We start from the raw sequence: 23,479 nt of genomic DNA, 5'->3' as shown, positions 1-23,479 counted from the left end.
TTTCCCTGATTTGTTGGAGTTGGGATGTCTTTGGGGTTGGTGAAGGTTAGTGGCCCGGTGGGTGGTGTCTGGTCGGTGCTGGGCTTCGCTTTTCTTTCTTTTCTTTGGTCCCCCTTTGGGTCTCCTGGCGGCCCCACGACTCTGGCTGGATTTTGAAGTGTTCGGTTTAGGTGAACGGTATGGGAATTCTTATTTATTTTTATTTTTTTTTCGCACGCACGCACGCACGCACACACACACGCACGCACACACGCACACACGCACAAACACACATACAAAAAAAAAAAAAAAAAAGGGAGAACAATGATGATGACATTTCAAATGATCAATACTGAGATCTCCCAAAAAAAAAAAAAAAGAAATAAAAAAAAAAAAAAAAAAAAAAAAAAAAAAAAAAAAAAAAAAAAAAAAAAAAAAAAAAAAAATGATCAGAGGCCTCAGAGGCCTCAGAGGCCTCAGAGGCGACGTCTTCCCACTGGACAAAAATATTGGGACGGGCCCCTTATCAATTGACCAATCAATCACGACATTCTCATCAAGTTGGGAACTTTGGTGAGCGACTTTTGTTTGCGTTTCAAGATGGGCGACCTTTCCCAGCACGCTTTCGTATTGCTGCCAGTTGGGAGGAGTCGACCACATCAACAAACTTTTGGGGTTAAATAAGTCAACCAAAATGTTAGCTCGCTCCTTTTTTCACACAATTAAACTCAAAATGCGACCATCCCTTTTTGGGTCATTTGAACCCAAAACGTTTGATCAAAGCAATAACCAATAAATCAACCCCCAAAATTGAACAAAAACTTTGGAAAATATAAAAATGGGGTTATTTGACACAAAGCGGCCCACGAAAGTAGATTGCTTTGTGGATTATTTATTGGACCTACCTTTTAAAAAAACAAAACACAATTATTATTTAAAAACAACAAGACCAAAAAGGGACTGACGCAACTTTTGGGGTTATTTATTTAACCCTAAAAAAATTGGTCAAATCAATAACCCACAAAAACACCAAATATTTTGTAAGTTGTTTAATACAAAACAACCCAATTTTTTTTAGGGTTTCATACAAATCAATTAACTTATTTTTTTTACTTAAAATATTGTATGCTTGGGAAGACACACTTTTGAAACACATTCTCCATTTTTTTTTTTAAAAATTAATGAATAAAATATATGTATTAACTGTATTAATAAAATTTTCTGTGGGTTGCGAATGGTGCACGTCAAGCAAAAAGTGAAACGAAAGGAGACAGCTGGCGAACGGCAGAGAAGGAGGTTACGGCAAGTGTAAAGTGGGCCTCCACATGCCACTTGGTGTTCTTCGAACCCCTCGGCGACGTCTTCTGACGCCTGGAATCTTTTCAATTCTATTCGCCAACTGAGGACGCTCTCAAATATAGAGACTCTTTCTATTATTCAAACGCAACCTGGGAGGCTGAAGAAGAAGAAAATGGCGCTTGCGTCTTTGTGCAAAGGCCTCAAGAAGATTAGGACAGCTGTTGAGATTACGGCGAGCGAGGAAAATATAGCCGAAAGGTTTTGGAAAAACACCCTGATGACTACTTTGAATTCATTAACGTACACGTTTCAGATAAATAAATAAAAAGATTTTTTTTTTTTTAGTGGTTACGGTTTACAAGGTGACAGGAGTTATATTTCATATTTGAATTTCAAGTCAGGGTTGGGGTTTTAAAGTATGGTTTCAAGCCTGGGTTCGAGTTTCAATGACTCTATTTGTCAGACTATAAATCACACGATTTATACTCAGGTGCAACTTTTTTTTTTTCATCTTCATGATACATTTAGTTAAAATTTATTTTTACTGTATTTTTTCCTTGTATATTAAAACCATAGCTCTTCCTCCAATTATGTATATTCATTTTGTGTTTTCATGGCCAATTGTTACTTAATTTCTTTTTTTTCTTTTGAGGTTAGATTAGTTACTGCCGCGTGCTTGCACTTCGTTTCATAAGGTGGCGGTACTTCACCAAAAGCACCAGTCAACCGCAATGAGAAAGAAGAAGAAGAAGTAGTCTTGCATTACCACCGGTGGCCTTATTCACAGCCATAAATATCGATACTAAAGAAGAGGGCGCTAATGCACCAAAAAGGAATTGACTACTGTCAAAAGGAAGTAGAAGAAGAAATAAAAGACGAGTAAAAGTCGGTAGACATGTGGACGTGCATCGGATAGCTTAGCATGTAGCCAGCTAGGACAAGGATTTACTATTTAGAGCAGCAAGAGGCGCAATAACTGACCAGGATTTTCTAACTTTGGCTCCAATGTCACACAAAATTAGAGTTAAGGTAAGCCATTTGAAAATAATGGAAGTTTGATCCAGCCAGAACTTGCAGCTGTCTACTCTAAACGGTGTGTGTTTGTGTGTGATTTTTCGAGAGGTAGACCTGCAATCCGCTCACATTAAAACGACCATTTTCATTTTTTTATGTATATTAAAAAGAAATCAGCAGCTTGGAGCTGTTTCCTTTCTTTGTAAGCACTGGGTGCCTTTTTGGGGGTACTTTGAATAACAGAAGGGCACATTTGAGTTATTGAATGGAATTGGCATATATTGGCATTTTCAACAAATGCAATGTTTCAAAGGAGGGTTTAAAGTTAGTATTTTGATTCATGTTGTTCATGTTTCGGAAGCTATGGTTTCAACTTCAAGCCAAGGTTGGGGTCTCATTTTTTTGCCTTAGGACATAGCTAGGTTTTTAAACTTAGTGTTTCAAACAGAACTAATAATTTCCAGACGTTTGTCCAGCTTTCCTTAGCCAGCGCGCAGTTCCACTTGCTGTAATATGCTTGCTGTAATCCTCTAATAACTTACCCCCCAAAACCGATATCTGTGACATCACATCCTTGATGCCTCTGTGAGGTCACGGGTTCCAGCCACAGCTCGCTTATGTCAAGGAGGCCACCCCAAGACTGAATGTGCGCGCCTCCCCACCCCTGCCACAGGGTTGGTTTTCTTGCGGCACCTCACGACGCCCGCCCGCCCGCGTAAGGCAAAGCATGAACGTTCTCAGCAGCTTCTTCAAGTGTCAGCTCTTCAATAAGTCAAAAAAGAAAAGGAAACAGGTAGGCTGACAACAGTCGTTATGGTACAGCTCATGTCAATATGCGATCGGACATTAAATATCCATCGGAGGCATATTCTAATTTTCATAATTCTGATGGTGCATTACTGCTAGATATTGTATTCAAAATATTGTAAATATGATAAAACATGGGAGGTTTATGGTACATTAAGTAGCAGCTAGTAGACAATAAATATGATGTAAAAGGCAATACAGTTCTGATGTTCGAGTAGGCTTTTCCTGACATATTTTCGAGTCACTGCTCGCTAGCCGTAGTCTGTCGGGAGATTCCACAGCGTCGGGGATCTCGTTGTTCAAAGGTATCATTTGTGAGAATTTCCAAGGCATGACATGCACCATGGATTATTGAAGACGGGCATCAACAGCTGGTGAAAATTTGTCACAACGGTGACATTCCCAAGAAGTGGACATCCGTCCAAAACTGAGGAAAAGACGAGAAGCCTACGGGCTGCTTTTCTTCTGCTGGAACTGGCGCCTTCGCCATGGTGGAGAGAACAGGCACACAAATTTCAGGCTTCTGATAGGAAGCAAAAAACTGTCAGGAAAAGCCTACTCGAACAGCTAAACTTCATTGGGGGTTATTTACTTGCTGTGTGGAGGTTTCACTTTAATGTCTATTGCGTTTTAGCGGTTCTTGGTGACAATGGTGGAAAACGTTTCATCATAAAAACCTGTCATTTGAACAGGGGTGTGTAGACTTTGGATAACCACTGTTAAGAAACACGGAGCTTGTCTTGAACCAAGGTGGGCTTGTGGAACTGCGGGTGTAAATAATAGACAATCAAGCAAGCCTTCCGCCTTTTGGTCTTTTCCAGCCGCATGAAGACAATTTCCCGGACAAGAACGATCCATCCCAGCGCAATTCGCAGCTCGGCGCTACCGCAGACGGGCTCGCCATTGAAGACCGGGTCTCCCAGGTGTCCGAGTCCCTCAAGGAGAACTTGTGGATCAAGGAAAAGAGTGAGAGAGAGTGGCACCAATGGTTGGCGGTGCGGGAAAAAGAGAATGCTGGTTTTCTGAGCGCGCTGCAGATCGTGCAGGACACCATGATTGCGTTCCGTAGCCAGCTGGAGAGCGCCAAACGCAACATGGACGCCGCGGCGGCCGACTTGCGGGCGCAGATGCTCAGCATGCAGGAGAGCATGGCAACCGGAATCCTGCAACGGGACGAGCACATCTCCAAACTGGAGAGGCAAAATTGTCTTCTCACGGGGCACGGAGGGTTCGACGCCGCCACGCTGGAATTGGAGCCTCCACAACACTTGCCGTACGACTGCTACTTTGCGCCAACCACGCCGCCCTTCTTCATCTTGCGGCCATCCGGCCCACAGTACCCCATGCCCGACGGTACCTTTCCGTCATACCTGCAGCCTCCCTCCGATCTGGACTGCCGCTCACCTCCTTTTGTTTGATTTGATTCAAAAAACACACACACACACAAATGTGATTCCAGTTTTGCTTTATGCCGACCGAGTCCGTTTGTTACCAGAACTAGACAAAGTGCGATTTCTGCAGAAATTGCGGGGGAATGCTAAGATTTGAATGCATGTGCTTATAAAGTAAATTGGAAGATAAAATTATGTGAAAATTACACATTTTTAACTGTAGTTAAATGACAAATTAATAAAAAGAAAAATGATAGAGAAATTATAATCCATTTCTTAGTATGATGGTCAGTTGTTATACATGTAAATCACATAATGGCCATCGATATATTTGCAATGTACAGTCGGAGGTTTTCGAACCTGCGACCTCCTCGTTACCAGACAATGCACTTTACCAACTGCGCCACTGAGCACTATCGGACCGGTGGTAATGATGATTAACTGTATTTATGGGAGTGGGCGTGGAAAGTCGTACTGTACTTTAGAAATCAATGGAGAAAAGTTGAATAATAATAACACAATAAATACCCCGGAAGGCGGCAATTTTTGAAGCTAATTGAAATTTGAACGGTGTAAATCGGAAATATTATGTGGGAGTTGTTACACGGCAAAAAAAGTGGAGAATAAAAATCACAATAACAAACACGTTTCCAATTAGGGTTTTAAGTTAGAGGTTCAAGACAGGATTGGGATATCAAAATTGGGTTACAGGCCGCTCACCATTATTATGGTTTCATACTAGAATTCTAGTCCGGGGTTAAGGGGTTCAAATTGGGGACTCAAGAAAGCATTGCCTTGGGCTTCAAAGTACAGTTCTTAAAACAGAATTAGGAGTTTGAGTCCCGGGTCAGGATTATGCTGTGCAGTTAGGGTTTCAGAATTGGGAATACAAAACTGGATCAAGGTTTCAAGTAAGGGTCTCCAACCAGGATTCGTTTATAATGTTTAAATTCCAAGGCAGGATTGTTTTTTCAAGTCAGCGTTCAAACTAGGCCAGGGTTAGACGGTTCAAATTGGCGACTCAAGACAGTGTTGGGGTTTCAAAATACAGTTCTACACCAGGATCAGGGTTTCAAATTAGGCTTGGGGTGCCAATACAGGGTTTGGGGTTCTAGAGTTCCGCGTCAGGATTAGGATTTGCAACTGAGGTTTCAAGTAAGAAAAAGATTAGAGTTTCAAATTAAAAAATCCAAATTAGCGTTAATCCACGTTTGGATTCGATTTGCATTCACAGTTTCAAGTAAGAATTGTGAATTGAAGACGGGATCAAGGTTTCAAGTCATCATTTTTAAGACCGGTTTAGGGTTGCAGAGCAGGATTTTAGCCACTGGTTATATGCTTTCAACACGGTTTTGGGTTTCAGTGTCGGGTCCAGGCCAGGATTAGGGTTTGCAGTGACATTTAACATTCCACAAAGTTGTTGGAAAAGTTCACTTTCCTTTTCGGTCCGCATCATTTTGGAATATTTTCACGCAGAACACAAACAAGGAGGTGCGAATGAAAAGTTTGCGCCGCTGTCAGAAAGTATTTGGTTGTGACTTCAAAGCGTGTTTGGAGGCGTTGCAACATCATCTCCATATTTATAACTCTTTGCCATCATTAATCTTATTTTTGATACGTGCGTGTGCTGTGCATTGTGTTTCCTCTCAGCATTAAGTGCGAGCGCGGATGAAATGAAAATGGGAATTCAGCACCAACGCGGCGGCGGCGGCGGCGGCGCATGAATCTTTTTCGCATTTGTTCTATCTGGCTGATCTGTGTTTATCGAAAAAGAGGCGTGCAGATGTTGGCTCACCTCTTCCTCTTCGTCTTTGTCTGTAATTTAAATGAGCTTCAGCGGCGTGGAAACATCCCGCGGCATCTGCCCCGACGACGACGACAACAACAACAATACGCTGACAATCTGCAAATAAAGCCATCAAAAATTCATCACAACTGTCACTAACTTCTGCCCCCAAAAGAACTCGTCTCAGAGATTCACCCACTCGCGTCTTCATCCAATGTGGCAGAATCAGGAATGAATTTTCCCACATTTTTTGGGGGCCCCGTTGAAATCAGATGGTTTTGGTTAATGTGCTGATTTGTTTTGTGAATTCAAATGCTCAAATCAAACTATCTTAAGGTACGTTACTAGTATACAGTAGCGAGCAGATATACCGCATGTAGCATCAGTTCGCCGTCACTGGTGGATGATGAGGTTAGAGGAGACGCAAGTAGCAGGACTGACCCCCGCCTCCCCCAAACCCTCCCAGGAGTCCACCTACCCAAGTCGATTTCAAATCTGTGGGAAACACTGGCTATAGCATGTGCTTTTTTCCTCACTAGTAGGACAACTTTGACATACCGGTACGTGAACTAACTACGATAGTGAAGAAAAAAACGCTTGAAATGAAGATGCTTTATTTTGTTACATTTACATGCATTGAACAGAACATTCCCAATCAAAATAAAGTACCCTATTATTCTTTTCCTTTTTTCCTAAAAATATTTTTACTGTAGCCTTTTTATTTGAGCATTTATGATTGAAATGTCTAATTAGTAATCGACTTTCCCGCGCTCTGTCTGCAGATGTGACGTTGTATGTGCAGTTTCATTTTTCGTCAGCAGGTGGCAGTAGCATTTGAAATGGAATATTCTATGTTCAGTAGCTTTAATTATATTTCAATTCGTTTTTGAATGTAGTTTTTTCAATTATAAAACATGCAGCAGGTCCCTTTGACCCATGAACATTTCAAGGTCAAATCAGGGGTGTCCAAAGTACAAATTTGTGGTCCACTTTATGTTCTAAAACTGAAATGAAATTACGTGAAGGGGTTGCAGTAAAAGTTTTGTTAAAAATGCAAATCGTTGGCGTCGGGCCAAAACCTTGTACCTCCAAAATAGTCACTTTTCAGGAGACCCCAAAAATGGCATGTTTGTTCAGATATGCGGGACCTTATTGGAAAAAGTTGAACCTTAAGTGTGCGTATGTGTTTGTGGGAGAGGGGCGGAATTGTCCCTGACTCATATAATTGAAATAAGCAATTTTATTTAAAAAACTTCTCATATAATTGAAATAAGCAATTTTATTTAAAAAACTTCTCATATAATTGAAATAAGCAATTTTATTTAAAAAACTTCTCATATAATTGAAATAAGCAATTTTATTAAAAAAACTTGTATGTAAATACAGCACACGGATGACATTTAACAGTAGCAAACGCAAGTTGAAAAAGAAAAAGAAAAACTCATGGTGGGATCTGAAAACGTGATCTGATGAAATGTGACGTTTGTGAACATGTTCAGTGACGCTTGATGTTAAAAGTGAAAGTGAAATTTCATCCTATACATTCATTAGTTGCAATGGCCGACGGGCCTTGAATTTGGCAGCTGTTGCCTTCAGTGGGGACTCGATCCGTCTTTAAAAACGTCACGTCACAACTGTAGAAACCATAAATACTGGAGCAGTTCACAATCAATCTTCATATTTCAACAGGACAAAAATAATACATTATAAAAACATGCTATTCTCCAAAGGTGTGCTGATTGTTCAATGTATTCATGTGTGCAGATTGCGACCGACGGGTTCCGCTGGTCAAGCTTGGCTCGCTCTGACCAACCAATCAGAGGACACAAAAACGTTGATGATGTGAAGCCAATTGGAAACCGCCCCGAGTGCATGTGAGCGTCGTCTCCATGTCGCGTCGGCAGATTTGTCTCACTCGGGGTTCGACTTTCCATTTTACGAAAGCGCCACACCGGCGCCATTGGCTGTGGGAGCACAAAAACTCGTTCGTCAAGAAGGTGTTTCATGCTAAACGTTGGAACAAGAAGCAAATAGGACACGTTGGACTTACAAGCTGCAGTGTTAATCGTCTGAAATGAAAGAGACACAAATTGACATTTACTTCCGACAAGCAACAAGAGACAAAGTACGTTGTCTTGGGAAAAATGTGTGTCCCTCACCACCATTGCGATGCCTGACGACGACGATGATGACCGCAATGACGACCGCCAGACCGATGGCCGCTAACGGGGCAGCGACGGTGATTATTTTCTTCGTCTTCAAAAATGACGCAAAAACAGTGCGTGAAGAAGACAAAACGTTTATGATTTTGTTGTCAGACCTGAACTGGCCTAAAAAGGGAAAAAAACTGAGAGCACAATAACGACAACCTGATACAATGTAGGAGTCGTAGTTCATCTCCAAGTGCCACACCCTGCGAGGAAGACAATGCAATTAGTAGCAAATAGGACATAAGACAGAATGAGACAGGACACAAGCAGCGAACAGGATTTGGCTGAACAGGACAGGATGGGGGCAATGACCAGGACCTGAATGAAAAGGTATCCTGAGCAGGACGGACGGGACCAACGACCAGAACGTGACAGGACATGATCAGTGTTAAGGGCAGGAGCGGCCAGGACAGGACCGAAGCAAATGTTCGGGGCAAAACTTGATCAGACAGGAAAGGAAAGGAAAGGACAGGAGCAGGACACAAATAGTGAGAAAGGACAGGGAGCAGTTACCAAAACTGGACGGGAGAGGTGACGTGACCAGGGGAGAATATGAGCAGTGACCAAAACAATTCACGCCAACGCAAATGCTTCTCACCTTCATTGCGTGCGTTGCTCAGGAGGTTTTTTCTCTCCAGTTTGGCGACAATTTGGTCCTTGACACCAGCCAACTGAATCCCGCACTCGTACCGACACTCCACCTCAGCCGTCACCTCCACTTTCATGTGCACCGTCATCTGGAAGGTTCCGTCGCGCTTGGGGAGCGTCTGGCCATAATCCTCGTCCTCGTGGAGCTGCTCGCCATCTTTCCTCCAGAAAAGGATCGGCTGTTTTGGGGTAAAAAGCTGCCGCGTGGCAAGTGACCGGCGAGGACGGCGTCTTCTGGAGGAGAAACACCAGGGGGAGCTCTGCACAGAAAGCCACAACGTGAACGAGTGAGTGTGACTTCATGGGAAACGTTGACGAGATTTGAGGGGTTTTATTGAGACCAAATCGCTGCTTTGGTGCCATCTTGTGTTAAGGAAACATGTCAAAGTCAGCTAAAGAGTCTCATTTGGAACAAATTATTATTTTGGAGTAGCGAGAGACCGATATTCAGCATTTCATATCACCCAATAATAGATCAATTGAAAAAAAGTGATCACTTCAGGGCACTCATTATTTAAATTTTCAGAGATGCTGCGGGCCCGACACCCCCTGTTTTTGTTTGAAATTCAATCGAAGAGAAGTCAAATTTTAATACTGTACTTCAGGTATTTTGGAAAACAATAGGGAGCTATTTCATTTAAGTTTTTATTTAACTTCTGAAAACATGCTCCTGTTCGATTTTTAAAACAAAGATGTCTATTGACTGTTTTCTCTCTCTCCAATATTTAACAAACCCTAAAAGTTGTTTAATAAACATATTCTTAAAAATTCAAAAAATGTTAACAGCTGGAGTTTGTATTTTTTTTTTTTTTATGCTGATGCTTTTAGAAAATGAATATCAGCTCCAAATATCGGTTATCGGCATCCTTGAACGCTAATCATCGGTATCGGCCCTGAAAAAAACATATCGATCCGTCTCGACTTTGGAGCCATTTTGTGGCACCTTGGTGTCAAAAGAACAGTGTTCTGCTGCTGTCTGTCTCAGTGAACTATGTTGACGCGAGTTGAGGAGTTTCATTTAGTAGGTTGGCCTTTGCCAAACCTCCCGTACGGTTGAAGCGCTTCCTGGCGATTCCGACGTTGACTTGGAAGACGCGCTCGTTGGCGACATTTCTCTGCGTCTCCGTCTCCCGGTAGTCGGGGGTCGTCCACGGTGACTTTCTCCATCCAGCCCTGCTTGGCTTCCGCTTTCTCGCCATCGCTGTCGTCGTGTATGAACTCAACTCCGTCCACGTAGCCCACCTCGATGGACGCTGGCAAGCCCGCAATGTTAGTAGACGCTGTTGGCAAATACTCGAGCATGTGAAGCACTGAAAGAAGAAAACAAACAAACAAAATGAATAAAAAAACATACTTTGTAAAAAATCTTGCACATAATGTATGTGACATTTTTCATTTATTCAATAAAAAAACGATTGTATATTAGGCTATAGGTTTCTAAATATGTTCCTGTACCTCAATATGCTCTTTATCCGTCTTACTTTGTGTTATTTTATGTTAACCGCATGAGGCAAACTCAAGCCCATCATTGTTTCCTTTTTTTTTTTTTTACTTTCACTTTACAAGTATCATTGGCGAATACAGTATTGCTGTAATTATACACTATTACGCTTGGCATTTTACATGGCTAAGAGCAATATATTTCATTATATTGACGTACTCCTTTGTACTCTTGACTCTCATTAATACATGACTGTCATATCGAAGTACCGTTCGTGTCATTAGACAAAAGCCGTGGAACGTTTTTACGCTTACCAGGCGTCACGCTGTGCATTTGCACGGACACGGCCAGGAATAAAAGTGACTTGGCGACCATCATCAACATAATTGAAACGTGAAAAGAAGCCATGTGAAACCGACGGAAAGTTGAAGCAGCGTCATAAGTAGTGACGACCACTCGAAATGCACACAACAGGATCGGGAGCGGAACTTTACGGCAAAACACACGGTGGCTATTTGAGTCAAACGTCATACGTAGTTAAACTGTAGAAACTTGTGGATTAATTTCAATACAGTGTATTGATTTCATGAATCGGCCATGTTGAGATTAAAATGTTATATTGTAATTATAATTTTTTTTAAAGGCAAACTCAGTAAAGTAAACCTTTTAAGCAAACAAACTTTAACATTGGAAATCCCAGAAAAAAATTCAACTTGAGAAAAATGTTGCAATTTAAGCTAGTTTTAAATAGATTTGTATAAGTACATACATAGAGAGGGAGAGAAATAGCTAGAAAATATAAAAAAAAATACTGCATATACATAAAATAATTACATTTGCAGTATACAAATGCATAAATTGTACCAAAAAGAAAAAAACTTGGATGAGCGGATGTTTTCTTTTTTTTCAAACATTCCCCTCACCCAAAATGTTTTTTTGCTTTGCACCCGCACAACATTTCATTTGAGACAGGGCCGTAGCGAAAGCTTCCAAAGGGGGAAATTGAGGGCGTTGAGCACGGCCATTGGCTCTCTGGAGGATCATCATCGGCGTTGGCTCTCGGCCATCGAGACGGATGCTCTTGTTGAAGCGGCATACGGCGAACTGCTGAGCTCGCGAGCTGGGGTAGAACCCTCTTTGTATGACGCTTGCCGACGTACCCTGATAAGCGTGTGCGTGCGTGCGTGTTGGTGTGAGTTGTGTTGTGTACGTGTCGTGTACGTTCTCACGATGTCGGAGCATTGCCGTGTAATGGCGCTAATAATTGCAATCGCTTGCCGCCTTGCTTGTCCCTTAACTCTTTGACTGCCAAAAACGTTAAATAACGTTTAGTAAAATCCTATGGAGGAGTGCCAAAGACGTTAAAAGACGTTTTTTTTTTCCAAAACAGGTGAAACTAACCATTTTCTATTGTTGATTACTGAAAAACGGAATAAGGTAGAAACAAACTTTTTTTTCTGATGAAAGATGACAGTCCAATCTTTCATTTGGTAGTATGTGTGTTTCCATAGTCCAAACACATAATTTTCTGTGGAACTTGAAAGATCAGTCAAAAATGCTTAAATCGGCAGGCACCCACGGCATCCCTTTTCTGAAAACGTCTGGCAGTCCAAGAGTTAATAGACACCGCAAGGTTTTCTATCAAGGTCACGCGCACGCACACACAAACTCAAATGTTCAGCCTTGACAACGATTCTTGTGGTAAACAACATTTCACTGTCGCATCTGCAGTGCTTTGTTTACTCGTCAGATCTAATGGACATTCCTGTGGTTTTATTGTTGTCGTGTTTATTAATATTAATTATTGTTTCTGATCAGCTCGGAATTGTTATTATCAAATTATCAACTGCAGATCTGAAAAAAAGTTCATATAAGTTCTTTTACGCTCCACCTGTATCTTATAAACAATTTTATGATTCTCAAAATGTCTTATTTTTCCTAAATCATCATATTTCAGAGAGAAAGAATGATATTTAGTTTTCATTCAATATCAAAACAAGAACACAAAAGTTGTCAACAACACAATCCGAGACACGAGGTCACGTCTTCATTCCACACTGAAAATCAAGATGAAGTTTGATGAAGTCTTAAATCTGCATGCAGAATACATCATTTTGTCCACTATTGATTCCAGCTACGCTTCAACTTTGACAACAAAAAAACAAAAGCATTTTCTTGGCAGCGTCCGGCTTTGCGTACATCTGGAGGTCGCCGAGGTCGTTGCTTCAAGGCAGCATCAAAACTTTGCAAGCACTCTCGCACATTCCTTCCATTTCTACTCGCAAATGCTCGAGTAACTTTTTGGCAGGCTTCATAATTTTAGGTGGGAGGCGGGAAAAAGAAAAGTAGTCACAGCAAATGTCGATTATTTCACGCTTCATCGTTTCTAGATTTGAAGCGATTTAAAAATAGCTTTCAATAGGGCGGTCAGGTGATCAAATTTTTAATCGAAATTAATCGTATGAATTCAATAGTTAACTCTTGATTAATCCAATTGTATATTTGTTCTGAATGTACAATCAAATATTTGTTGTCCAAGTTTTCATACTCTTGTTAACAAAAAATGGGAAAAAAGATAAACTGATAGAAATATGTCTGCATCTTTTCGTCATTGATAGTCATTTCATAATTCATAAAATTGATTTGAAATTAACGAGTGTGATATTGATTTGTGTTGGTCGTTTTTCTGCCACTAGATGGCATAATTGCATTTGTAAGATGTTAGTGACAGCTCAGTGCATTTTTCTTTTCATATTAAGAGCTATGGAATCTTGAACCTGAAGTAACTTCTGCACATTTTTAAAATTGTAAAATACAGCCTGACTCCCGCCTCCCCCAATGTATGCAGCATTATTCAATTTATTACTGCTCAATTTTGGCGTGCACGTGTCTGCCGCCTTGTGAGTGGAATTCCCCCAGTACGGGCTTTCCAAGTACTGGCCGGTCATGAATTGTGCGTCAACATCGACCCCTGCACATCCACGGTTCGGTATTTGCTTGAAAAATGTCGACTTTTTTCCATATTGTGCTCAGGCCAAAGCAATTAAGTGAATCACTTTGAAGCCATGTGGTGGAATTATAATGTTGTTGCTAGTTTAAATGACTCTTTGATAATGTTTAGCTTTGCGCGTTTAAAATGTCCTTGTTTTTTGGGCTGTCCTTGAATGCACCTTGTGCTTGGTCGAAAGTGAAACGACTGCGCTTGATGTTTTGCTGCCGTTTGTGAAAAGTGGGAGTGCGCTTGGCTGTTAGCGCGTATGTGGCGTCGCGTCAGTTTGATGGCGGAACTGTTTGTGGCCACCCGCACATCTGCGGAAAGAACCTGATCAACGTGATTTAGTGATAGATACGTTTTGTCTAACTTCTTCTTCTTCTTTTCCTTCGGGCTTTTCCCTTCAGGCGTCGCCACAGCCAATCAGTTTTCAATCTGCGTCTTCTGCTCTCACGCCAACTGCCTTCATGTCCTCTTTAACTTCATCCATAAACCTCCTCTTTGGTCTTCCTCGAGACCTTCTGCCTGCCATTTTGGAAACTGCGCATCCTTCCGCCTCTGGACGTGTCCAAAGCATCTCAGTCTGGCCTCTCTGACTTGATCTCCAACACGTGCCGTCCCTCTGATGTACTCCTTCCTGATTCTGTCCATCCTGGTCACTCCCAAAGAGAAGCTCAGCATCTCCAACTCTGCCTTCTGTCTTTTCCTCAGTAGCACCGTCCCCAGACAAAACAACATGGCCGCTCTCACCACCGTTTGATAAACCTTTCCTTTCATTTTCGCTGAAACTCTTCCATCACACCTGACACTTTTCTCGGCCCGTCCCAGCCTGCCTGCACACGCGCCTTCACTTCTTTTCCACACTGTCCATTGCTCTGGACTGTTGACCCTAAATAGTTCAACTCCTCCACCTTGTTGGTCTCTTCTCCCTGTAAGCTGACTCTTCCACTCGGGTCCCTCCCATTCACACGCAGATGCCCGCTCTTGCTACGGCTTACCTTCCTCCACGCCTGGAGCTTCTCCTCCACCCGTTTCCCGCTCTCACTAAAGATCACAACGTCATCTGCAAACAGTCCCTGGAGATTCCCGTCTAGCCTCATCTGTCATCCTGTCCATTTACAATAGCAAACAAAAAGGGGCTCGGAGCTGATCCCTGATGTAGTCCCACCTCCACTTTGAGCTCCTCCGTCACGCCTACAGCACACCTCATCCCTGTCCTCATACATGTCCCGCAGCACTTGAACATACTTCTGTGCCACTCCAGACTTCCTGGTCCAAAACCAGCGTTCCTCTCTGGGCAGCGCGTCGTAAGCTTTCTCCAGATCTACAAAGACGCGATGCAGCGCCTTCCGACCTTCTCCATCAGCATCCCCAAAGCAAATACTGCATCTGTGGTGCTCCTTTTTTGGCATGAAGCCATCCTGCTGCTGACAAATGTTGACCTCTGCCCTCAGTCTAGCTTCAACTCCTCTTTCCCTGAGCTTCGCTGTGTGGCTCATGAGCTTCATTCCTCCGCGGCCGCCACAATTCTGCACGTCTCTTGCTCTTAACTCTTTGACTGCCAGACGTTTTCAGAAAAGGGATGCCGTGGGTGCCAACCGATTTAAGCATTTTTGACTGATCTTTCAAGGTCCACAGAAAATTATGTGTTTGGACTATGGAAACACACATCCTACCAAATGAAAGATTGGACTCTCATCTTTCATCAGAAAAAAAAGTTTGTTTCTACCTTATTCCGTTTTTCAGTAATCAACAATAGAAAATGGTTAGTTTCACCTCTGTTTTGAGAAAAAAAACGTATTTTAACGTCTTTGGCACTGCTCCATAGGATTTTACTAAACGTTATTTAACGTTTTTGGCAGTCAAAGAGTTAAAAATGGCCACCAGCACACTTCTCCTCCATTCCTCAGGCATCTTCTCACTATCTAAGATCCTGTTGAACAACCCAGTCACAGATTTTACTGCTACCTCTCCTAGACACTTCCATAGCTGGATGGATGGATATTAATGTCCCGATGGATATGAGATGAGGGGAAAAGGGTTGAACAAAAAAAATGAAAGGAAACCAAAAAGACATCTTGCAAAACAAAGTGGATCCCGATGATTTTTCTCATGTTGCCTGCATGCATTTGGAGGTCTAATTTCCCTCCCTACTTGTATCCGTTTGAAGGCCTGTTGTGGACCGCATCTGTGGTCAAGTCCAAGCCCGGTCGTCCAATGCAAGCAGCCAATTACGCCGATTCGACTTTCAGAGATGAAGCGAGAGGCGGCGGGCCGACATGACATCACCTCCCAAAACATCATAATTGGCTAAAACTGCCGCAAGTCTTCAGCGCGGTTGTCACGGCGGCACACCGAGCAATTAAGGGGGGAATCACGCCGTCGACCTGGGCGCCGTCGTGTTTTGTTATTGCTCAGGCTTCAGCGGGCAAACGCCACCGATGGACAAAATCTGGCCACATCATTTTCAATCAAGCGTTAATGTGTTTATGTGAATGTTGCCGATGTTGTGAAGTCCAACACAAACGGATCAAATGAAGCAGAAAGAAATCTTAACATTAGCCATTGGAAGGCGGTCTTCAATAGCTGCAATTTAAGACCATTTGTGGATGTTCGTCTCCAATATGTGGCCAAAATCCACATACGACCTGCATTGAGAAGACAACCTGTACGTTTCACAGGTTATGATTTTCACGCATCCTGTCACGATAAACATGCGTGCTGGATTTCATGCCAATCGGACACACTTGCGGCTGCTACTAATACTCGGAATGTTTATTATTTATTGTCACTTTTGCGGCTTGGCTATATCACAGATTGTCATATCATACTGTATCTAATTGCATATTTCAGATTTTTCACTATATTTTGCAGTCATTATTTTTCCAAGCAGATTGTTACTGCACAGCAGGGGTGTCGCACTCATTTTTGTCATGGGCTACATTGGAGTTAGGTTTTCTCACAGAGGGAAAGTTATGACTGTGAATCTATGTAAATGTTTAATTGCCATTACGCACAACAAAATTGATGATAACTTATTTTTAAATCCAAAGGATAATACTGTAATTGTTGAAAGTTATTGTAAAAAGGGGTTTGATAAAAATACAATTCTGTAGAAGATTGGGAAGATTTTTATTGATTACATATGACAAATTCATCTTTTGTAGAGACAGACCAATATGTTTTTTTTTTTCAGGGCCGATACGATTATTAGTAGTAAAAGACGCCGATAACCGATATTTGGAGCCGATATTCATTTTCACGAAAAGGGAATATATTGCCATCAAAATTTGAAAAAGTCATTCACTGTCATTGACGGTTATAAAAATCATTTGAACTATTTCAATTATTATAACTTTTTTTTCTACTTTTGTTAACAAGAGTATGAAAACCTAGATTTTTTATATTGTACATTTAGAACAGATATAAAATTTGTGATTAATCGTGAGTTTATTATCGATTAATTACAATTAAAAATTTTAATCCCTGACACCCCTAATTTTTAATAATCACCTCGTCCGTTGATTAAATTTTTTATTTGTAATGAATTGCATGACTTCACTAGTTAACTTCACAAATCTTATATCTGTTCTAAATGCACAAAATTTTTTCCCCTATGTTTTCATACTTTTGTTAACAAAAGTGGTGAAAAAAAGTTAAACTAATATAAGTTTTTTACGTTTATAGCCGTCAATGGCAGTGAATGAGTTAATTGCAATAAATAAATAAATAAATGTTTATTGAACAAGTTATAGGGTTCATTAAATATTGGAGTTTTTTTTTTTGTTTGTTTGTTTTAATCTTCGTCAATAGACATCTTTGTTTTAAAAATCTAACAAAAAGTTCCGGGGTCTCCCAGGGGCTGTCACATGTTTTCTAAACTAAAATAATGCGCAGATGTTGGGTCACATAAGATCAACCACGGCTCGTTTTCTTTCTAAGGCGGACAAACCAGCGTCCGTCACTGAAAAGTGAGACTGTCCGGCCTCAATCCGGACTTCTGGCCAGCCGAGTTTCACCACTAAAATGTCTCTGTAAAAAAAATGCTAGCTAATTTAATGTATCCTTGCACTGCCAGTTAGAATGAATGCTAATGCTAGACAAAGCCACGCTTAACCCCTGGGCGTTATTTGACCATTTTTTGGCTTTTTGTTGGTTCTGACCAAGCCATTTCAAAATAAAATAACGCCCAGGGGTTAATTGAACAAAGGTAACAAAATAAACGTGAACAAAATTTCACACACGTCCTGCCGTCGCTAAACACGGAGCGGCTAACAGGTTAGCGCAACAAACGAGGCAGTGCTGCATTTCACTAGTGGCGTTTGTTCCAAAAGGTTACTTTTCCTTGAGTTTGAGGCCAAAGTTGTTGTTTTTCTTCCGCCAGAGAACTTATTTGATGATTAGAGAAGAATGGTGCACTTCTCCTGCTGTTCCAGCATCTTTTGCTAACACCTCAAAAGTAAATAGATGGCAGAAGAAGCCGCTAATGCGTCGGCGCTCCCGCTGTGCGCACGCAAAGACAAGGTCCCGGTAAAAAGCAGACGGACGGCTTTTGACACCTCCGACAAAGCCCAACTGATGGACGGCGTCCCAGTTGAAAGCGCTCGCTGACCGCTCGCTCATTAGGAACGGCGACGTTTGCCACGAAAGGCCGAGGCGGACGAAGGAGGGCAGGTAGAGCGAGAGCAACGACAAAGACGCGTAGCGCTAGCACGCTGGCAAGGAAAATCTTTTGCTGATGCTTTTGTGTAACGCAGATAACGACTGCACACACAAAGAAGACGACACTTGATATGAAATACGGAAATGTTCAGCTCATTTGGATCTGATTTCTTATTAACTCTTTTACTGCCAAAGACGTTAAATGACGTTCTGCAAAAACCTACGGAGGAGCGCCAAAGACGTTAAAAGACGTCCTCCCATTTATTTATTTATTTATTTTTGAAACGGGTGCTGGCAAGGCTTGCGGAGCTGTCCTGAAAGTTTCAAGCAGGTCTCGTGAGCCTAATGACTATTTTTGGCCCCTAGAGGGCAGCGCTGACTCTCTTTTGACAAGATCGGGTGGGCGTCAGTAGAGGCGGAGCTAGAGCGTCGAGCAGGAGACGAGAACGTTAGACAAAGGAAAAATGGCAACCGGCTGCGGCAGCTCACGCCCGAGCCGTTTTTTTCAAATTCGAAAAGCATCGACCAACGATAAAGAGCACATTGATGACGACGATGAACATCATCGATGATGATGAAGGTGAATCCGAGCTTGACGGCGAAATTGGAACCGCTGATGCGGCAGCTATGACGGCGTCATAAACGCGGAGCGCAACCGAGCACGCACAGGCGGACGTTCAATCGGACGACGGAGAGTGCCCCGAGTCCAATGCATATTCATCGGAGGAAGTGTGTACAGTCTGCTACTTGCTTTTTATTCCCCGGAAAAAAAGCCCGTCAAGAAAGTGTAACGTTTGCACGCAAAACGGACCAATGCGAAAGTGAAAGTAAACTGTTATGCGAGTCCTGGCGTCTCCTTGCACGCAGGAGAGCGTTACAAAAGGAAAAAGTGTATTTGAAACATCCACATAATTGTAAATAGTACCACAGTTGCACACATTTGTAAATAGTTTGCGAAATTGTTTTGTCAAATTGTTACACTGTTGAATGGAAATAAACGTATTTTGCAATGAAAAAACACTTTTTCATTGTTGGTGAAAGCGTTTTACAGAAGTAAAGCACTATTTAGGTGTTTGTGGCATCATTCATGGACAAAAAGAAGTGTACAATTCACTAGAGTGCATGAAATAACATCGTTTCACAAAAAGCTCTTTTTCTCCGTTTTTTGTTTCAAAACAGAGAATTTCGGTGAAAGTAACCATTTTCTATTGTTGATTACTGAGGAACGGAATAAGGTAGAAACAAACTTTTTTTTTCTGATGAAAGCTGAGAGTCTGTTTCTGAAAACGTCTGGCAGTCAAAGAGTTAAGAGCCGGCTTTTGAGGGCTTCCGCTTAGACAGCAGGAAAGTTCTTGTTCTGCCAAAACCTGCATTCAAAATGACATCAAATTACCTTCAAAAGATGTTTGTTGTATCGAGGCGGACTTGACAAATGAGCTTCCTGATTGGCTGTCATGACGGCGACGACTCGACGCGCAGGATTCCCGGTTTGACGCTTTGCCATGGTTTTAAAAAGTCAAGGTTGGAAAAACCGCAAATAATTCCTCTCACCAGTAACGAGCTCGAGGACGTCTAAGCGCGGTGCAATCTGATTGGCTGCTTGCAGAGTTGCGCCAACGAGCCGCCTCTTTCAAGCAAATCGGTGGCCAGTTGCAGAGAGGCGAGGGGTGAGCAGGTACGCATGGAGGAGAGAGGACGCAGGAAGGTGAGATGAAAGAGACATTTTTAATTTGTGTGCATCGTCCTTCAAAACCCCCCCAAAAAACCACGTGCGCCAAATAGTCAATATTTTGGTCCATTTACGTTAAACGCGGGATGTCCGATGATCACAAAGCTCTTGATTGTTTACAATTACTTGAAACGTAACGTGAGCCACATGCTGCTTCACTGGAGTCGTCCGCTACTTTGCGCTGAGCCCAACTGATGAAGAAGAGTGTGTGCTGAAAGAAAAAGATACGTGGCGGTAAGAGAGATGGATGGAGGGAAGGAAGGCTGGATAAATGGATGGACGGATGGACGGATTAATGGATGGACGGATTAATGGATGGACGGATGGAGACTCTAGCAAAGGGCAGCGCAGACGGAATGACGAAGGCAAAGAAGAATTGATCCTGTGGCCGCTGAAGCCCAAGCGGGGACCAATCTCAGCTTGGAGTAAGAGCACTATTGACTTTTTATTCCCGCCATAAGATCGCAAAGGTCAGTGACCTCACCTCAGCTTGCCACGGACACACCCTCGTGCAGGGTGACCTCCCCCAAGGAGAATTCAGAGCGTCGTCAGAAATATTGCTGTGCTAATATTTTCCTGTTAGCGTAAAAACCGGGAAAGGTCAACGGTTGACTTTATAGTTTATTCTTATGCTCGACCGCACGGAGCCACTCTGTGCATTGCACATTTTTAGAATGCTACTAGCGCTACATGCTAGCAGTTATTCGCTTGCAGTCAAAACTAAAACATTAACGAAAGGTGTGCCATTACTTTTCATTTAGTTTGGTGACAATGTCAACGTGTAACGTTCTAGTTGTATTTGCAGTGATTCATGTTAACTTTTAGCACCCTCTAGAGGTCAAAAGTGTATTACGTCTGACTCACTTGAGTTGACCTCAGTTTTCAATGAGACTCCCGAAGAGCAACGCGCACGTGCGGCCTTTAAAGCCACCATTTGCGTTCACGTGTATAATTTTCTGCAAGCTATAAAAGAGCTAATGAGTCAAGTCGAATGTTTCTGGGAATTAAAATGTTAGTAAGAACGAGTCAGTGAAGATGTTAGCGTCCGCTATCGTCTTATGCTAGCGGGCTTGAGTTTGCTAACTAAGCTAACTTGTTAGCGTACCTTGTTTGTGTTATGTTATTTCTTTACATTTGTGATTGGCGTATGTTAATTTAGTTAGAAGACAATGTTAGGCATTTTCAGTGCCGTTCTCATGTTATGCTGTATTTTATTTTCATTTGTTTCAGTTTGACATAAAAGAGATAAAAGATACAAGCAACATCTCGTCTATGAACTCTGTCAAGCTGTGTAGAAGTCACACATCTCGTGAGGACGTCGTCGCCCGATGATTTTCTTTTCTAGTTACAGTCGCAAATCTTTGGTGACTCCGGACAACCAAAACCATCCAAAACTGAAACGTTCCAAATGTTTATGACTTTTGGTGCGGCTTGACAATATTATGACAAACCTCGATGCCATTGAATGGCCTTTGCATTCCGTAGCCAACATGCGCTTGCGACCAGTGTTTTGTTATCAGCGTTTGATTGACAGCTGGTCCAGCTAATCAACATAATGAGCCTCCTACCTGGTGGGTGAGAGGGGAGGGGAGGGGGAGGGGGAGGGGGAGAGGGAAAGGGGGGGTGCTAGTTGATGGAGAGTGTTGTCACACTGTTAGTTACCAACCTCACAATACCCACACAGCTCTCACACACACACACACACACACTGACAATGTTGTATGGGAACTAATGAGAACATTCTTCAAGTCTATAACCTTTACCTGAGAAAGGTGCACGTGTGCGCTCGTGTGCGCTCGTGTGCGTGTGCGCACGTGTGCGCACGTGTGTGTGTGTCCAGCAGCAGGAGACTGTGGAGGTCGTCACTGGTCAACATATTTTTCCCGCCCTCAACAACACGTTCACATTGTGCAAAGACGCCATTTGATATTTACATCAAGTCAAACTGTCGTCGCAACAGCATAAAAATATAAAAGCCTATATATTTTTTTGTCCTTAATTAATTTCCTCAATTCGATTCAATTTTGATTTTTTCCTGATTCGAATCACTTCAGTGCAATCCGATATTGATTAATTATGGAACAGCAAGTATTTTTTTTTATGTCAAATACATGATAAAAACTCTACAAATATTAAGTTTTAATAATAAAGTAAGTTTATGTGGATGCAGTAATTGGTCAAATGATTTATTTTATTAATGAATGTAACACGTGTTATAATCACACAAACATTGACATCAGCAAGGATGATATGAAAATATGTTTATAATTATAATTCAATAATTGTAAATATAAACTAAAAAGATAAGAATTGATGGAAAAAAATATTTTAAAAAAATCGATTCATGGTTTTATAAATCGATATTGGGCTCGAAAAGGATATCAATTATTCGATTTTTTTTTTTTAAAACCCAGCCCTACATAATTGTTAGATTTAAAAAAAAAATTTTTTTTTATCAATACATTTTATTTTTAAATGTAGAAAAATATGTATCTGACATTGGTAAAATGCACCCCAAAGTGTAGGAATCAAATACAATTTTACGTTTTTAATGATATATTTTAAAATTGTGGTTATTATTTTTATCCGTTATAATTGTAGTATTTATTACCTTCCGTTTTTTTTAAACATAGATTGTATTGCTATTATTATTATTATTGTGGCAATGCTGGAAGCACTTTTCCATCTAAAATTTAGATGGAAATTTAAAATTTACTTTCAGATAACATCTAAATTTCAATTTGCTTCAAAAATCCACGCCTCCCGGGTTCGTGTTCTTTTTTATAAATTTATGAATTTCTATAATTTATTTCAACTACGTCAAGTAATTTTCACATAATTTATCTTTCAATTGACTTTATAAGCATTCAGCATTCCCAAACAATTTCTGCAGAAACTGCACTTAGTCGAGTTGTTATTATTATTATTATGGCCTTCATACATGAAAAATGAAAGTTGTACCAAATAATGTGGCTGGTGAATGTATGAAAGAAAGCCAATGCGTCTTTTTTCAATGTTAATAACAAGCAAGAATAGCTAACCTTCCTACAAAAATAAAATAACACCGACAAGAAGAAAGCATTTCTCACTTTCTTAATCAATGAATGAATTCATATTCATCTCACAGGGAATAATAATTAAATTGTCCTCGAGACCGTTAAATTATTCTGGAAGTTTCTTGCTTAAAATAGCGTCTTAAGTTTGGCAAGCGTCGCCGTCCGTGTCCAATAATTTCACATTTGTCTGCGTTCTTCCTGCTGCGAGTCCATGTTGTCGGCCCGCTCTGCTAGCGTTCTTGCTAACGGTTGTCACGGCGACAATGCAAAGTTAATTAAAATTATTTATTTATATATTTATTATTAATTAAAATTAATTGACCACCTAGGGCGGACGTTTCCCCCCCCAAAGCCGCCGTTGGGCCGCGTTTGCCTCCTCACGGTGTCAAGGAAGGACTCGGAAAAGGGGGAAGGCTCCGCGGGATTCGTTAGCAGCTAATTAAGCTCCACTCGTTAGCGTTTGTT

The 23,479-nt window shown here is 41.5% G+C and overlaps 2 protein-coding genes across 4 annotated transcripts; one reads left to right on the top strand and one right to left on the bottom strand.

Annotated features, from left to right (window-relative positions):
* The first annotated feature begins 494 nt into the window (after positions 1-494).
* Positions 495-6,957, top strand: LOC144050812 (uncharacterized). 3 transcript variants are annotated; one of them, XM_077564423.1, is made up of 4 exons: positions 495-2,307; positions 2,966-3,085; positions 3,921-4,452; positions 6,141-6,957. In XM_077564423.1, the coding sequence occupies exons 1-4, from the start codon at positions 2,284-2,286 to the stop codon at positions 6,212-6,214; spliced, it is 750 nt and encodes a 249-aa protein (XP_077420549.1). In that variant the 5' UTR covers positions 495-2,283; the 3' UTR covers positions 6,215-6,957. The 3 variants fall into 3 exon arrangements, with proteins under 3 accessions (XP_077420549.1, XP_077420550.1, XP_077420551.1); XM_077564424.1 differs by having other exon boundaries at positions 2,883-3,085; XM_077564425.1 differs by lacking the exon at positions 2,966-3,085 and having other exon boundaries at positions 503-2,307.
* A 1,254-nt stretch (positions 6,958-8,211) lies between these two features.
* Positions 8,212-10,333, bottom strand: LOC144050901 (H-2 class I histocompatibility antigen, alpha chain-like). The gene is given in 5 exon segments (XM_077564582.1): positions 8,212-8,240; positions 8,436-8,530; positions 9,075-9,307; positions 9,309-9,502; positions 10,177-10,333. Coding segments are annotated over 5 exon segments (708 nt in total).
* Positions 10,334-23,479: the final 13,146 nt, after the last annotated feature.

Source organism: Vanacampus margaritifer, chromosome 4 (assembly GCF_051991255.1).
Source record: "Vanacampus margaritifer isolate UIUO_Vmar chromosome 4, RoL_Vmar_1.0, whole genome shotgun sequence".
NCBI lineage: Eukaryota > Metazoa > Chordata > Actinopteri > Syngnathiformes > Syngnathidae > Vanacampus > Vanacampus margaritifer.
Note: the sequence above shows the minus strand (reverse complement) of the source record. Positions and strands in the feature narration are given on the sequence as shown.

What these genes read in the sequence shown, in the direction of transcription:
- LOC144050812 (XM_077564423.1), top strand. Translation starts at nt 2,284, where the DNA reads ATGTCACACAAAATTAGAGTTAAG. An exon ending in CACACAAAATTAGAGTTAAG is followed by an intron (nt 2,308 to 2,965) that starts GTAAGCCATTTG and finishes CCCCTGCCACAG; the next exon opens with GGTTGGTTTTCTTGCGGCAC. An exon ending in CAAAAAAGAAAAGGAAACAG is followed by an intron (nt 3,086 to 3,920) that starts GTAGGCTGACAA and finishes GGTCTTTTCCAG; the next exon opens with CCGCATGAAGACAATTTCCC.